This window comes from Dendronephthya gigantea, unplaced genomic scaffold (assembly GCF_004324835.1).
Source record: "Dendronephthya gigantea isolate DGI-Jeju-01 unplaced genomic scaffold, DenGig_1.0 000113F, whole genome shotgun sequence".
In the NCBI taxonomy this organism is placed as follows: Eukaryota; Metazoa; Cnidaria; class Anthozoa; order Malacalcyonacea; family Nephtheidae; genus Dendronephthya; species Dendronephthya gigantea.
The window spans coordinates 130,738-147,743 of NW_021163123.1; the positions used below are offsets into that span (position 1 = coordinate 130,738).

At 37.8% G+C, this 17,006-nt stretch overlaps 2 protein-coding genes across 2 annotated transcripts; one reads left to right on the forward strand and one right to left on the reverse strand.

Annotated features, from left to right (window-relative positions):
* Positions 1–630: 630 nt before the first annotated feature.
* LOC114535223 lies at positions 631–13,312 on the reverse strand. Its single transcript, XM_028556604.1, has 11 exons — positions 13,049–13,312; positions 9,927–10,401; positions 9,012–9,346; positions 4,787–5,006; positions 4,315–4,547; positions 3,365–3,737; positions 2,927–3,172; positions 2,618–2,776; positions 1,852–2,086; positions 1,487–1,736; positions 631–855 (listed from the first exon to the last, which is right to left on the reverse strand). Exons 1-11 carry the CDS (start codon positions 13,169–13,171, stop codon positions 631–633), a joined length of 2,874 nt encoding a protein of 957 aa, XP_028412405.1. The 5' UTR covers positions 13,172–13,312.
* A 379-nt stretch (positions 13,313–13,691) lies between these two features.
* Positions 13,692–16,587, forward strand: LOC114535206. The gene is made up of 5 exons (XM_028556585.1): positions 13,692–13,975; positions 14,067–14,192; positions 15,508–15,588; positions 15,885–15,983; positions 16,188–16,587. Exons 1-5 carry the CDS (start codon positions 13,964–13,966, stop codon positions 16,332–16,334), a joined length of 465 nt encoding a protein of 154 aa, XP_028412386.1. The 5' UTR covers positions 13,692–13,963; the 3' UTR covers positions 16,335–16,587.
* The last annotated feature ends 419 nt before the right edge of the window (positions 16,588–17,006 follow it).

Genomic DNA, 17,006 nt, shown 5'->3' on the forward strand with positions numbered 1-17,006 from the left:
TACAAGATATCACCTCACTGTATGTATGATATTTGTCTGCTTTTTTCTGGACGTTCTCGTTTTGGTAATTTTGCCCAGCCCCTCCATGTGCGCCTCTGCATGAAAATTAAAACACTGCAGAATTACAGAAATCGTACATTTAATAATTTAAAGTGTATAACGTCAATAGTGAGTGAACTTGGCATTTCAGAGTTAGAGTGATATTATGCAACTATATAAAGAGCTATATTTTCTTGAGATTTTTCTATGGATTTTGCTGCTTTATTTATTCGTATATTACTAATATTGTACAACAAATAATTAACAACAATAATTGTATTTTCATATACAGTATATACATTTGTTTACCCGAAAAAATCGGTGAATTATTCACTAGTAAATATAGTTTGTTAAATACTTAATTATTCCTCCTTATCGCCAAAAAATTATACAACCAATCCCCATGGCCAGCTAAAACATGCAAACTCAATAAAACGTTTTTGCATATTTTTCAGCATGCTTAGGATGGATTTCCACTTGCAGAGAGAGAGAGAGTTATCTAGCGAAATATAATTATATAATATATATATATAATATATTATATATATATATATATATATATATATATATATATATATAAATTTATGACATTTAAGGCAAGATGCTTGCTCGGTATTTCCCGAGTCGCTCCTGTTTTGCAGAAAGCCTTGCCTCCTTCGCGCGATATGCATTTCGCTGACGTGTATTTTGCTTCTCTCGGTTGGTTGCGCTCTGTTGTCGGCGACGTTCGGCACGTTCGTCCTCCGTTCGCCATTCTTCGCGAAGTCTGTCATGAAACTCTTCTCTTCGTTCATGTTCTTTCGTACGAAGAAACGCCTGATGTGAGAACGGATAAAATCAATGAATCAACTTGTAGGGATGAATAAAACAAAACATGTTTAGGTTATATGCTCCATAATAATATCAACGTCGCTATTCGTGTTATCCGTTGTTTCGTCTTGTCAAGGAGCGACCGTCAGACCACAATTTTCTTTTGTTTTATTGATTATAGAATTTGTAGTTATATACACGTTGCAAAGCAATTTCTGGCATGTTTTCGCGAGTAAAACATTGACAGATAAATGAGCATGCATGCATACAGTATACTTTCTTTTAGGTATAGGTAGTATTATTTCCTAACCGACGTGCATATCAATTTAGGAGGCATTTTTTGGTTCAAGATTGCTGATCGTTTGAGAATATGTCCAGGTACAGCATCTTTATTCTTAAAGGCATTATAACATATATCATATGTATTTAAATGCTCGCTCAATGGAATGATTTAAGGTAAAAAATGAAAATCAAGTTCTTTTTCGAGTGGAAAAACCGTGTCATTGAATCGCTACGACGAGTTTGAAATCTACCACTCAGTACGGATAAGTGTGAGTGAGTTGCTTTCTGAAACGTTTATTATCTCGTTAACGGACGATTGAAAAATAACGAAAAATAAATCAAAACCCCTTTATACCTCTCTCCGCGCTTTCTTTGAATCTTTTTTGATTTCATGGCTGTCCTCAATCTCTGCAAACTTCACCTGCCTTTCCTTCATCGCCTCAATGCGTTCCGTCTTCCACTTCTCTGCCTGGTCAGTCCGATCTTTTTCATGCTTTAATATTTCTGCTTTTTTCGCTCTCCTCGTTTCCATCCTTGACGTTTTCAGTCGGTCTTGTTCCACCTCTGCCTCGGCCATATCTTCGTCGCGTTCTGTCATCTTATTCCTTGGAAGATATTTGAACAAATTTAGATTTCACTCAGTTCAGACTAACCGATGTAGGAATTTACTTAAAGCGTCAGCTGCTGGAAATATTTCACTTTATTAATTGTGAGCTTCACCTTCGAAATTCGATCCTTTTTTCCTCTTTCCCTTCCTCTACGGCAACTTTATCCTCGATGTCTTTAAAGTATCTTCTCTTATTGGATCTCATGCGCTCCAACTTATTAGCATAACGCATGTTCTTTTCTGTGTCACCATGCCCCAGGCCATCCTCCCAATTTTGAGAGCGTTCGGCGTTTCTTAACGCAGTGTCCGGACTCCAGTTCATGTCTAAGCTTCGTGTAAACTTCTTGTCTAAAGACCGCAAGGCAAGCTAATTATAAACAATTTTCATTAAACAATTGTACTTTTGCGAGATGTTATAAAATTGGTGAACTCGAAACGTCTGGGTTTATTACACTCATGTTGCATAAAAAATTGCACCATGTAACAGGGCCTTGATGTTTTTTGTTGGACAAAATAAATGTACACGAAAATTAGAATGTAAGTTGAATGTTGATGATGTTTTGTGGGAGAAGGAAGGCAAAAACATACAATGACATTAAGACAGAACCGTGAACACGTATTTCATTTTGGAGCAATATTTGCATAAATAAGTGCAGTGCATTTATTTTGGTAAAATAAAACTTAATACCGTATTAAATTTGCTATTAGAAAGGGCAATTTTCTGTAAATCTAAGTACGAAGAGAGGTGTAAAACGAATATGCTATGCAAAAGCATGCAGTTCAGTACGTCTTCCCCTCCGTATACGCGTGTCCTGTATGCAGCGGTAATTTTCAGGAGTGCATGCACGTCGATTATAACTACAGAAAGAAAGACGTTACCTGTAGCAGATGGGAATTTTACCCCAGAGGCATCTTGATATTCCGAATGTTTCACGTGTTTTCTTTCCCAGACAGCTGAGATATTTTCCTTTGCTTTTCCCCCGTCGCCAAACTGACGATACGGATGCCATTTCCTGGGTTTCTCTCCAAATTTACGATCTACCGCGTGGTAAAGAGCATGGTTTTTTTGTCATATTTTTCATAATTTAAAAGAAAATGGTCCATAAATTTTATTCAGAGGGCAGAGTCTATTTTCAATCTCATATGCTCATACGTATTTCCTATACAAATCACACAGGACACACTCACCAGTCCCAGCTGGAAATGAAACGCCTGCCACAGTTTGGTATTCCTCGTGTGTCGGACGTTCCTCAAACTTCTCCCCAGCCTCCCGTGGCTTCTCTAACGCCGTTTCTCGAAAGCGAGGCGGCTTCGATGGAGCACTAGGGCCAGCCGTATAACGCCATGGTTTGGTCTGCGGTTTGATATCCCTATCGGATTTTAATAAAACTTTTTCCCTGGGAAGCGTGAAGCGAGGTGTGACTGACAGATCAACTAAAATATAAAAAATCAAGTTTTTATTAAATCATAGCCTTCAATATATTAAATGCCTTCAATATATCGGATTTGTTGGCTAAATAGTTTGCATATAATTTTGGCCAGATACAAAGGCAGTATTATAATACAGTTTCATCATTTCTTCTAGAAGGATTTTGCCCTAAACAGCTAGCTTTTTCTAAGACTTACAATGTCTATCATGGACGCCATTGACCAGCGACGATTCACCGCTGTAAGTGGCTGTCAAATCTTCACCGCACTCCCACGACTCTTCATCGGAAAATACGCCGCTATCATATTCTCTCAACAAGTTATGCGATGACGCTCTACCATATATACGCGAGGGTTTCAGGTCATGTGATGTCGCCGTGCCAATCACAGGAGAATCTCTAAGATTCATGGAACTAGCTGTCACGGTATCCAGATCACGAGATGTCGCTCTACCAATCACAGGAAAGTCTCTATATTTCGGCGTACTTGTTATGTTCAGATCCAAGGCACGTATTAGATTGTTGTTCTCTACAATCTGCTCGTTTATCTTTTGTTTCAGTTTCTCATTTTCCTGCGAAAATAAAAGAACTTAATATGGCTTTGATATTGCAATAGCAGTTGACAAGACAATTTAACTAATCTACCATTTCGTCAAGAGTACTTCAGGTTTACATAGAAAGGATTGTACAGGAATATTAGGATTGAGCTCATATTGACCTAAACGATTTTGTGCTCCGGCCGCATTCGTTTTCAGTCGAGTGAATTTGATAAAAGGATGAAATACGAGACGCGAATATTTTAAGAATATTTACACAACCCTGCATGCACTGAGCTTACGATGTGCTCAAAAGGCTCTGACGGCGCGCCAGCTGATAATACACACCAGGGATAGTTGAACATTATAATTAGACACCGATATTTGTCCCCCTAAATTGTTTTCCAAATTTTTATCCGTAATAGTTATCCAAATTTTTACCCCTGCAGCACCCCTCTAGACTAGGTTAGGGAGGTGCGCGCCCTCTTCCAAGTAAATCTACCCTTCATACACATATAGTATGTATTAGGACTACAGACAGAATCATATCTATATACAGTACAAATTTGAAAAGTTGCCGGCATAGAAATGTTCGGCTGACTTATATACCCACCAACTGAAGATTGCGATTGTCATCCTCCAATACACTTTTGGCCGGACGAGGCCGTAATTCAGAATGGATAACAGAACTACGAAGTCGTTGTTTTTTCCTTTGTGACTCAGGCAACTGAATGTCGAGAGATATGCGGTCAAATCTATTCTCGGGGATACGAATTGCAATACCATGCTTTAAGGAGACCGTTTGACCATTGAAGAAAGTCACCAATAGTTCACCGTCATCGTCATCTAAAGGGAGATGAAAAGTGTATTTTCCCATTTCCTAGTTTAAATTTACTTGAACTTATCCTTTAGGGAAAAATTTGTTTGACCAAAAATTTTTTTTGAGATATTTACAGTAGATATTTTTAACTTTTCCCAAAATTGACACTGTCATGATGTCCTCACATTTTTGTCCCTCCAAAACATGTCCTGTCTAGGATAATTTATTACGATATACGAAGTGCTATGCAACGAAAATATTATACCCTTCTTCTGTGTGTCCCTTCGCTCAAATCCATCCAGTACAGTACCAGGTCCATATCGTCCATCTTGCTGCCATGGAGCGAGAACTTTGTCGCCCATTGCGATATTCAAACGATAAGCGTCCTTATACGCAATCATGTTGGAAACTAGAACTTCTTGAGGGGCTGGTTTTCTTAGCCCTGGACACGATTCAAACTTTATCACAAAACTGTCGTCGGTACCCTGCGGAAATTTGGAGAAATTGTGAATCAAACTCCTGATCATTATCCTATATTTCGTATTCAGCGCAACTCAACAACTTATTGAATAGAAGAATAAAATTCTATGTCAATTATATCACGGGATTCTCGAAAAATGTGTGCAACAATAAAACCATCGTCTCTCACAAATAATTTGCATGTATCTATTTAGACTCTAATTATATAATTTGAGGGCCGAAACTAGAACGATTACAAAAGAAATCCGCGGGCAGAACTGAAATATGAATAAACGCTACCCTCCCCCCCCCCAATTATCGTAACTAACAAAATGATATTATTTGAGTTACATTTTGAAATTAGAAATTTTGAAAAAATTTATTGACAAAAATTATTATAACATACGCTGGCGTTTCAAATACCCCGCAACGCAGAACTTTGAAACACATTGATTGTTCTGCGCTATTGTTCATTATCCCATTTTTTTACATTGTTCACACAACGACAGCAGTGTGCAAGTGTCTTGCTTGGGACATTTCTGGAAGTTCTTCCCAAGAATACCTTTCAAAGTTGAAACCTTCAACTGACTTCAGGTGTCCTTGCTTATGATAACCTCCCAGGACTACAATGTTGTTTTCAATAACAACTGCAGTACATCCCTTCTTCTTACATCTCATTGATGGCAGCATGTGACTTTGTTCTGTCTTGACATTGTAAATGATAACTGTATCTAATGTCTTGCCACATTTGTCAACGCCACCAATAACAACGATGTTGTCTCCCCATCTCACAGTTGCCATATCACTCACTTCATAAGGCAGTGGTGACAACTGTTTCAACTCATTCTTCTTTATATCGTACAGTACGACACTGCTGAGGTTGTCTTTAAAATATTTAGTTGTTCTTCCACCAACTATCAACAAGCTATCATCAAATATTTCCATTCTATGACCTCGTCTTCGTTCAGGCATTCTTGATAAAGTCTTTCCAGTATATGGAGGAACAAGCTGGACCGCTGTGATCAAGTCAGATGAATAATTTCCGTCATCACCTCCACAAATCATTAACTGATCATTATACAACACACTGCTGTGGAATGCCAACTTGACAGGTAGTTTAACAAGACAATCTCTCCACTGAGTTGAAGGATCAGGGTTTGTATCAAAATTGATTCTAATTATATCATCAACAACATGCCAACCACAAGTACCCCCAGCTATAGTCACATGGTTGTTAAAAATAAATGAAGTCGCTCCGCAACGATTCTTTGGCATTGATTGTAATGGCGACCATGTTCTTTGACGCCAGTTAAACATCTCCACAGAGCCAATTCTATCACCTCCAGCAACAATTATATTCTCTCTATCGCCGCTCGGTTTATTTTTCGTGTTTTCTATCTTTCCCTCCATAGTGATAAGAACGTCCTTCATTTCATCAAAAGCTCTGACCAAAGCTGTTTTCAATCCTTTGACTTCATTATCGACTGCTTTGCGTTTTCCATCTATGCCCTTTTTAATCTCACGTAAATTTCCCTCCATATTCCCCATTCGAACCTCCACATTCTTCATGTGGTTCTCAATCGTTACCATTTTTTCATTTCTTGCCACATTTGCTAATCTTTTTTCCGCTGTTATCTTGGTCACCATATTCTTCTCGATATTCGCCATCCTTTCCTCCATATCTGCCAAAGTTTTCGACATTTCTCCGCACGAGTGACACTTCAACTTTCGGAATTCACAGACTTCACTTTCATGGTGAATAAAATCACGCTTGTTGACAATCAAACCACAGCCTTGGTTTGTACAAACGGCTGGTGTATATCCACATGTATCTTCATGGCGGTCAAGATGCTGTAATTGTACTAGTTCTGGACAACCTCTGTCGATGTACACGCAACGAATTTTTAATTCGTTTAACATCTCTTTCACCATTCTATTTGGTTCGATCAAAGTCTCTACGGTCAGTTCATCATTACACGTTGGGCATCTTTGAAAACTCTCCAGATGTTTCGTAATACAACAACGGCAAAAACAATGTTGGTTTCTCGAACACAGGACAGGCTCTTTCATGACATTGAAGCAAATTTCACAAAGGAAATTTCGGTTGACTTTGGTCTCGAAGCGTTCCTCATCGTAGCCTTGTATATATGAAGCCATATTTCATGTCGTTCTTGTGTCGTAATAAGAAAGCAAGTTCTGTGTTGTTTGTCGCTCTGTACCTCGCTGCATAGACTGAATATGGATACAGTGTTCGTTCTTTGAAAAGTCTGTTAGAGTTTTCTGCTTGAAACAATCAACAAAACGATCTGTTTAAAACAGACCAACATCGCTTCCGCATAAAGTGTTTAAAGTGCCTCTTCAAAATAGTAATTTACAAACAGGAAATACCTAAGATAATTCAAGTCTTTTGACAAAAGGTCACCAACTGCAATTGGTCGCAATTCGTAAACAATAATTCCGCAATTAAAATATGAAATGAGTTCCAAGAAAAGGATACTTTTTACCAAGAAAAATCAATCTTAAATACGTTTATAAATATTTCGCAAGTGTCATGGAAATATTCCGAAAAATTGAAGTTTTTATTCAACTCATCTCATGCAGATGTGAATTCAACAGACAAATAGACGTGCTGCTGATATATGGAACAGAAAACCATTAAATATGAGATAAATTCGACGGCATTTTAATGGCTTTCGTATATTTTTTACTTTTTTGACTTTCGTATATTTTTAAAATACGTTCACACGTCACTTTCGCAGACAAACACGGTGTCACAGGAAATTTGGCCTCCCCTAGCTAAAAAATATGGTTTGCCTTGCCCTTGGTATTTTAGAGCTAGGAAACCGTAAAGTTTATAAAAATTAAAATTAACAGCATCTATAAGAGTTTATTTTCTCAACATTTATGGCTTTAGTGCACGTAATTTCTTGTGTCATGTAATACATGCAGTAATACTGACAATGATTAGCTAAGTACGAAGTCATATATGCGTGATGTTGTTGGCGTGACTTCGCTAGCACATTTTTACGCGTTCCTTTAGGCATTTAGCTCTTGATCCCAACGGAGAATTTCGATACACAATAAATACTAACAAACTTTCAAGATTTTAGTTTTAAAAGAAATTAAGCTCAGCGATTTCCAAGCTATATATATATGAGAGTGTAAAGTATGTTTTCGAAGGGACCTAATTCCCGAATAGGAAAATATGTAAGCAGCTAAAATGCAGAAGAAAGGTTTTTTAAGAATTAACTACTTATTTATTGATTGATTTAACTTAATGTTGTTTTTCGATCAAAGCTTTCAACTGAATCTATGATATTATGATAATCTGTAGACTGTAGTTGTTAGCCGCGCCAAATGTCCTAGGAAATATGGCCGCGCGGGGGCCAAATTTTTGGGGGGGCAAACCTCCTGGGACACTGGCTGCGATATTTGAGTATTTTAACTCATTGTTTACAAAAGCATTAAAAATGTCATCAAGAGATTAGTATTAATTTAAAAAAATACGAGGAGAATAGACCTATTCGAAAAAAAGCAAGAGGCCTGTTTCGAGTTACGCGAAAACGAGACTAGTAAGATTTTCTCCATTGAATTTAAAAGTCGTTTGTTACTTTTTCGCTGGACCTGTCAAACTACACAAAAACAATGTTCTTCCAGTCAAAATTTAGAAATATAGAAATGATTTTGAAGTTTTCACAGCAGAAAACCTGACTAGCCTCGTTCTCGCATAAGGCCTCTTGCTAGCTGTTTTTAAAAAAGGTCTATAGGCCGATTTAGCAGAACAGTTTAGCAGAATGTATACAAAAATAACTGGAATTCGCAATAGGCAGTTTCGAAAATGCTTCTAATGTGTATAACCGCAAACTTATATTATTATGTCTTTGTTGTTGAAGCGGCACATATTGGTTTGCGCTGCTGCGGACTTCCCGCTGCGTACTAACATTATATATTTGTACAAGACCTAAGATAATAAATTAAATTAAATGTTTTATGCGACACTACACACTTGCAGCCGCACAATTCGTACTTACTTGGTCTTTGACTTGTCCCAGGTAAAACAATCCATCCCTATCAATCCTAGCGAGGACTTTAACACCTTTCATTACGGAGGACGCCAGAGGAGTTGAAGAGCAACGTATCCCGGCAGATTGGGCTAAGCCTCGCGCCTTGACCAAAGCATCCGCGTAATCTAAGACTTTCGAGTCATCGAGGATCCTACGTTCTACGTCCAAGGTAGGATCACTGTAAGGGGCGCGGGGAACAGGGGCTAGCCTGTCAGGAGTGAGTGAATTAAGAGAACTTAGATAATCACGACCCAGCGCGGAGTTTGGGTTAGGGTAAGGCTTGCTGTCATCCTGCGTAGAATCTACAAAAAAATGAACGAACGTTGAATTTCGTCAAACTTTCGCAGAATGTAACTGCTACAACAACTCGCGATAATTTTATTCAGGAAGAGCCTCGTACCCAGACGCTTTATTCGATATCACAAAGGACTGCAAACAGATACATCGAGATCAGTGAATAGGAGGCATGTATAACTGAATACCGCTTTTATCTTATTCAAGTGAGACACCTGGGTATGAGGCTGATTTGGGTAACTCTCATCTGAGTGCCATACTATTATGAGAAATTTTGCACACTAAAGGCCTTTGCAACTTGCCAAATTTTCTTGCAGACGAAGACCTTTGCAATATAAGCATAAGAAACGTCCATGGATTGCAATAAACATAAAGGTTTCGTGGTTGCCAAATTTACATATCTCTTAAAAGAATTCTATTGCAAGTTGCAAAAAAATTGCACCGTGTAACAGGAATAAGACTAAAGTTTTTAACAATATGTAGGTACTTGTTTTGTATTGTTTCAAATTCGCGAACTTCATAACGTAACTTTTGGAACAACAGTTTTCATATAACTATATAGGTTGGAAAAACAGCTTGCCAACTTACCATTATCTTCGTAGCGTTCGTTAGCAGAATTAAAAATAGGAAGAACTTGCTCGACCTTTCCAAGGTGAGGCGACAATTTTACGATATGAAACGATCCGTGCGTCTGCTCAGCGAGGCTTCTGAGAAATTCACATACAGCGGGATCTGAATAGGTCCCTTTCAAATAAATGCAATGCACTGGAACGGCACTGGACATCGAACTCAATTTTTCGAGAATTACGGCTGGCCGTTGGTCGGGTAATCCAATTGTGATCATGTAAACAGCCTCGATGTTGGGGTCGCTGAATGCCTGGAGCAGGGCCGTCATAGTGTCGGTTGAGGTACCGCAAGTCAGGTTGTTTATCCATCGAGAGGCGATATTTACCGTTTCCGTATTGCATTTCACAAGTCTTTCTGTCCATTTGCGTGTGTTTTCATCGAACTGAATTATGTTGAACATGGTATCTTGCGAAAGAATAGCACGTCTTGTGAGAACCTTCAGGAATTAGACAAAGCCAATAAGGTATATACATAGAATAAGAGTCATGCATAGTCATAGAAGAAACGAATAAACAACTGTTTGGTTTAAGCAGGCTTATCCAACTTTACGGCAGTGAATTTTCGGTACAATAAAGCATTCGTAAAACACCCGATAGAAACGAATGGAAAAAACAATACGGAGCTTTACTTCTTTTTTACGTATAGGTCGGGAGTGAACTGTGGAAAAAACCTGGGGCCGGTTGTTCGAAAGGCGAAACACCTAATAAGCTGACTAAATATTTCGATGCAAACAGTTTAATTTTTTAATGGATTGGGACGTACAGTGTGATAATTTGGACGCGATCATTTTAATTTCCGAACTACTAGTATACTAGTTATGATTTCAGCTTCAGCTTAATCTTGTATGTAATAAGGATTGAAACACAATTGGGATCATCAGGGGTGATCGACCTGCAGGGGTATAGCTGCTATGTTATATAACACTTTGCCTTACAGGGATAAGTGGGGAATCCATGTGCTAGCTACCATATAGAAATTAAGTTTCCTCTGCATGTAGTTGCTATGGTAAAAAATTGTATTGTATGGCTTTTTGCAAATTACCACTGCATGTGCATGCCTCAACCACTCCAAACTCAATCCTGCTACTCCTGAATTTGATGATGGCAAGCAGACCATGTGCCTCCATTATTATTTTGGAGAGGAAAGGGAATTTGTATTTGAAAAGGACAAAATATCACAATCTAATTAAAAAGCTAGTCAAGTTACATTGGAACTGATCGAGGCTGGTGCTTGTGTGTGTATTACCCTATTCTATAGTTCCCTGAATAATCCAATTAACAAATGATTGATGATTCTTGATGATTCCTAATGATTGATACAATGGTCTTTTTGTTCCCAGATTCTTAAATCATTCTTCAAAATATTTGAAAGGTTGACCCTAACTTGGCTTTCATATACATATTCATCACTTTGTAGATAATTTCCTGCCATGTTAGACAACGTATAATATGATATAACTTTAATCAGGGCCGGATTAACCATATGGCAGAAGCGGCATATGCCACGGGCCCCGTGGTTTTGGGGGCCCCGCGCTTTACTCAGTTCATTTTTTTCGTTGCGTGGGAGACTGACCACAAAATGGCCACAAAGCCTCAAGGCCACAAAGAAAAAATAAAGTGACTCCAAAAAGCCAGGCCCCATAAATAAATAAAAATGCCTTTAAGCTTATATTAAGCTATCGGAGCGAAATAAATAACGCGAAGCCTTAGAAATCAAAAGTCGAGGCCCAATTATAGGCACCCCTGCAACCAGATTCTCCCAGGAAAATTTTAGAGTAATGGGAAAATTTAGAAATTTAAAACTTCAAGTAAAGGTAGAGCCACCCAGAGGGGTGGTCAAAGGGGGAAATTAGCCCTGAGCCCAGTGTTGTAAGGGTCCCCAAAAACTTACAAGAATAAAATTAAACTGCATGTTGTTGGAATATATAGTCCTCTTTCAGAAAACGTCTTAGGTTGTTTATAGTTTAGGTAATGCAATATTATACTCAATTTTGCGGAAATCTCACCCCCAAAACGCAGGAAATCGCATTTGCTGCACTCTAAAACTCAAAATTTTCTTGGGGAAGGATGCCCCCAAACCCCCCAAACACTGCTACAGCCCCCCAAATTCAATTTTCTACACCAATGTTCTGGTCATGCATTATTTCGCTACAGTAGCACAAATTGCTATTTTTTTGCGGATTTTACTCCCCTAACGAGAATTTTACCCAAGCCCTAAAAATTCTGTGGCCGGTGAGTAAAGGCTTTGATGCTTTACGGGATTGAGGGGCCCCGCAATGAAAAAATGCCACGGGTCCTGCGAAAGGTTAATCCGGCCCTGACTTTAATATTGGGGATTCCAACACTTTGAATGTCAAGTTGTTTAATTAATAACCACTTTCATGTATATTACTAGTACTACAAATTAATAAATCTGATAAGAAGACTTTTTTCATTATAAAAGGGTGGGAGCTTAATGATTTCATCCTCTTATGAGGGGGGCAAGCTTAATTGTTAAGTAGGAGTAACTGCATGAGTAAGCAAAATATAGGATCTTAAAAGAATCCTAGAGAATCCTATAAGATCCTATAAGATCTTATAGGGTCTTATATAGGATTTCTACCAGGGTACCCACGCAAGGACGAAGGTCAACAGTGAAAATTGACACCCTGGGTATAAGGTTGGGGGTAACATGAGAGAAATATGGTATATTCAGAGTTCAGACTGTTTAAGTGTGATATATTATTGATATCATTCACAAAACTCTAAGATTCTAATTAATTTTTTTGGAGAATGATGGCTCTTTAAGAGCTTGGAAGGTCGCAATTTCATACAGCAGTAATTTCTGCCAAACAAATGAAACAACAGCATCGGTAAATTATAGGATGGGTGAACTCTCAGATTGTGTTTTTTTGTACTGTACGACAGATAATATTAAGAATTAAGAAATATACAATCCCAAGAGTCTTATATTATGATGTCCCATGCTGGGCCTAGTAGCACATATAATTTTAGAATTTAAAAGTGAATTATAAAGCTTTTTATTTGTTGAAATGTTGAACTACGGTTGTATGTCAATAAGAACGTAAAAACTAAAATGTATACCTCGATGAGATGGTTCTTAACAAATCCCAGTTGATGATGCATGGATATGGATGTGTCAATGAGAAAATATACATTGTTCTCAGTTATACGACCAAATATATTCTGTCCGACTTGAAAAGACATCGTATAATAAAATACGATGAGACGAGACTATTTTGTACACTAAAACTTGATATAAAATACACGAGATTTATAAAGTCCCATTCATAACAATGTACAGTATTAAATAAAGAATATCGTGTTGTCAAACACAGGACGAGTTGTCGTGTTACAAAGCGTCCGTTGACATGGAAACATGTAAATATATGTAATAACTTATGTTAATTTGTGGTATCCTGTGATGAGCATACCGGGGTACCCGGTATAATATATGAAATAAAATTTGCAACGATATATTAAAACACCACAGTCACCACACTGGTACTTTTTCTTCTATCATTTTCTTATCGAATCTTTTTGACTATTAAATTATTGTGTAAAATATTAAAAGGCGAATCATCACTGGCAGAGTGGTAGTCAGCGAATATCCGCCCCTGCGCAAAAAGAGGACAACTGGTAGTTCTATTTTGGTAGAATAGGATGGTTTATGTCTTTATGATTTAAGATTTGATTTATAATTTAAAAATATTCGATAGACAGTGCGATAGATCACATAGATATAGAAATCAAATAATAGAACAATTCTTGGTTCTATCTCTGGTTCTATCTCATACGTCAGATGTTCGTTCGTTATTCATTGGACCCCAATCGGTCTCTCTTCGGTCCCTGTCGGTCTGTGCTCGAGCATTCAGCAAATTGCCGCGAAATTCCTGTTTTGTTGAGTTTGTTTGTTCGCGTCAATTCACAAGAAGAGAAGAGTCCAAAGGAACTAAAAATAATCGAACGAAACAGTTGGTATTGCTACTGGTTTGCTGCATGCCGGATAAGGTGGATTATTGAAATTTTTATTTTGTAGCTAATGTGTTTGATGTTTATTTTCGAAATATTGAATTTCTTGCGATTGCTCGTCTTCTTCTAGCGAGGTGAGCGTATCAACTGCGTACTATGTCGATCTGGTCGTCAAAGTACAGCAACATTAGCAAGAGCAAGAATGCGGAAGATTGACTGGCCAGCCACGACTGAAGGTTCCATCAATGCTGACCAGGTAGTAAAAGTATACCTATTAAATGGCAAACTGTTGGGGAAACCATTAATCTAATTAATTCAACATGTTGCAAAAATACAATAGTCGCAGTAATTTGCAACTTTCCAACGTCTAGCCAAGGGCTTTGCTTGTAAGACTTGATTCATGGGCTGACTCGGAACAACAATATTGCAGCAACATTGTTTTGGATGTTTCCTAACCAGTGCTGACAATGTACTTTCATATTTCCAAATCATGGTCAACACTCAGCAGGGAATCAGCAAGTTCTTTTGCAACAATATTCTCACAGTTGGGCAAAAAGGAAACATTTTTAGACCAGGGGCCAGTTGTATGAAAGACTAATTAACTTTCAACTGTAGTTTGGGAGAAAATGGCTAATCGGAGTCATGTATTTCTGATTTAACTTGGTTTTAACTATGCAGAATGTAGTTTTATAGGGATATATTACTGAAATCCTGAAGCTAAAAGACCACAAATTATTTATTTGTAATTTTCCCTTCAATTAGAAATAAAGTAAATGTAATTGATATCTGCACAGGGATTCCACTTGATACCTTTATTGCTGAGAGACAATATTTAAGGTGCACTGGATATGTACAGTCAACAGTTTCCAGCTTGATATTTACCTTTATCTAGCCAGATCGATACCAGATAATTTGTTGTCTTTATTATAGCTTTAGAATATTGAAGCTACAAATAACATCAACATGCCTACCGTAAAACAGCAATTAGAACTATACAATTTCAATAAAAAAATCATTCACAGCTAGTATTGAAGAAGTTGAGGAAAATCATTGAGATGAATAAACCATTGAGATGATAAACCAATCATTGAGATGAAGTCTCAATCATTCTGTAACAATTCTTATATATCAAGACAAGGTTTTTGCATTTTCTAAGAAACAAAATGATTCTTCATCCCTCCTAGCTTGCAGCCATATAATTTAAGTATATAATGTTCAAAATATTCAGTAAATCACTATTCAGTGCATCTCTAATAATATTCTTGGATACCTTGCTAGCCTTTCTGGTGCAATGTTTCCTACAAACAAGTTAGCAAATTGTGCAAGTTAGCAAATTCACATTCACCCTGCTTGTTTCATGCAATTTGATGCCCACTCACATAGGTATCTTATTCAATAGGAAGCCAGGAAAAATTTTGATCATTAGATATATAGGTAACAAATAAATTATATAGTATGGGGTTATTATCTTGACTTTCTTAGGATATTATACAAGTCATTTTACCTACTGTTAAAACTAAGCATTTTACTGTTACAGGTATATGATTTTTACATCTTTATCTTCATTCCAGGATCCACAAATCCATACGAGGATAGATGATGCATTTTCCAGTGTTCTGCAATATATGTCGGTCACCAGTCGACAATGCCGGGTTAGTCCATTCTATTATGACAGAGAACTGAAAATGTAATAATACCGTAGGTGGCGGTGGATTCCATTCTCCACCCATGTTAAGCAAGGGATGTGACGTATGTACCGTTATCTATGGAAGCATGCATTAAGTAAATAACAGTCTGAGTGCAAAACTGCCATAATTGTCATGCTGTACAGTTCATATTACTCTCCCAACTTGCATTGCCTTGAATTCACTTGCTTGACATTTGTGTGCATGATGAACCCTAGTTAAAATGCAGCAATTATATCAGTTTGTCACTTTTTTTCACATAGAGATATTTCAAATGCTCACCCCTTCATGACGATCACGACGAAGAACATATCAAGAGATTTCATCATTCCAAATATACATCAGTCACATACGGGAATCCGGTGAGTTTATGCGCTAATACTGTTTGTTATACACAGACAACCCTTAGGCCTGGTCAGATTTGTACCCAATTCTTTCATCGCAAATGCAGTTATCCGTTTCCTCGCGATTTTGTGAAATCGTGGACATGTTATGACGGCAAGGCTTAGGACATATTTCGGCACCTTTCGGCCCTGCTCACTGCTGTGTATATATAATCTTTCCAGCTTCAAAAATCCGAAGATGTTCATGTCGAACTTACGCCTGGCACCTACGCGGTCACTGCTGGTCAATGGGGTGCTCCAAGGAACCACACGCAGGTCGTAAGGCTGGATCCAGGGCAGACCGTCGATATGACTTTCACGTGTCACTGAAGACTACTAGTTTGTACCAATATACGCTGTACTTTTCTCCAATTATCACACTCAGTACTCACGGCCCTTCAGTACGAATAGATTTATATTGGTAATATTGCTGAACTTACACTGTACATGTATGTAGTCAAATCACGATGCATAGATAAATTATTTTTTTAAAAGATGTCATGCCCATAAAATGACGTCTCACCATGCACTGTATATTTAATATTATTAAAAATAATGCAAAATAATTATGATTTTTGGCACTTCACTCGATGCAGATAAATTGGGTCTTAATTTCGAGTGGAATTATACACCCTTCAAATTCAAGCCAGGAACAGTTGAAATATAGGTCGTCCAGCAGGAATCGAATCTACGCTTTTTGCGATGCCGAACCGTTGTGGCAAGAGCATTGCACCGGCATCGCAAAAAGCGTAGGTTCGATTCCTGTCGGAAGGCCTATAGTTTAACTGTTCCTAGCTTGAATTTGAAGTGTGTATAAAGGCTAATTTCCACTCCGGAAAACGAGCAGCAGATCGGGTCGGATCGGAACCAAAGATAATCCGCGGGTGCGCCGTCTGTTGAAATTTTTGGCTTATATTGATCCGAAAGCGTCCGAGACAGGATAAAAAAAAAGCTCAAATAGTTTTAACTTTTTTTGATCCGATCCGAAATCACTTCATGGAT

Excerpts from the sequence above, each read along its gene's own strand:
- LOC114535223 (XM_028556604.1), bottom strand. The coding sequence starts at position 13,171 with ATGTCTTTTCAAGTCGGACAGAATATATTTGGTCGTATAACTGAGAAC. Across the intron at positions 9,347-9,926 it reads CGAACGCTACGAAGATAATG|ATTCTACGCAGGATGACAGC; the intron begins GTAAGTTGGCAA and ends ATTTTTTTGTAG. Across the intron at positions 2,087-2,617 it reads AAAATTCCCATCTGCTACAG|ACAAGAAGTTTACACGAAGC; the intron begins GTAACGTCTTTC and ends TGCGGTCTTTAG.
- LOC114535206 (XM_028556585.1), top strand. Across the intron at positions 15,589-15,884 it reads TCACCAGTCGACAATGCCGG|AGATATTTCAAATGCTCACC; the intron begins GTTAGTCCATTC and ends TTTTTCACATAG. Across the intron at positions 15,984-16,187 it reads CAGTCACATACGGGAATCCG|CTTCAAAAATCCGAAGATGT; the intron begins GTGAGTTTATGC and ends TAATCTTTCCAG.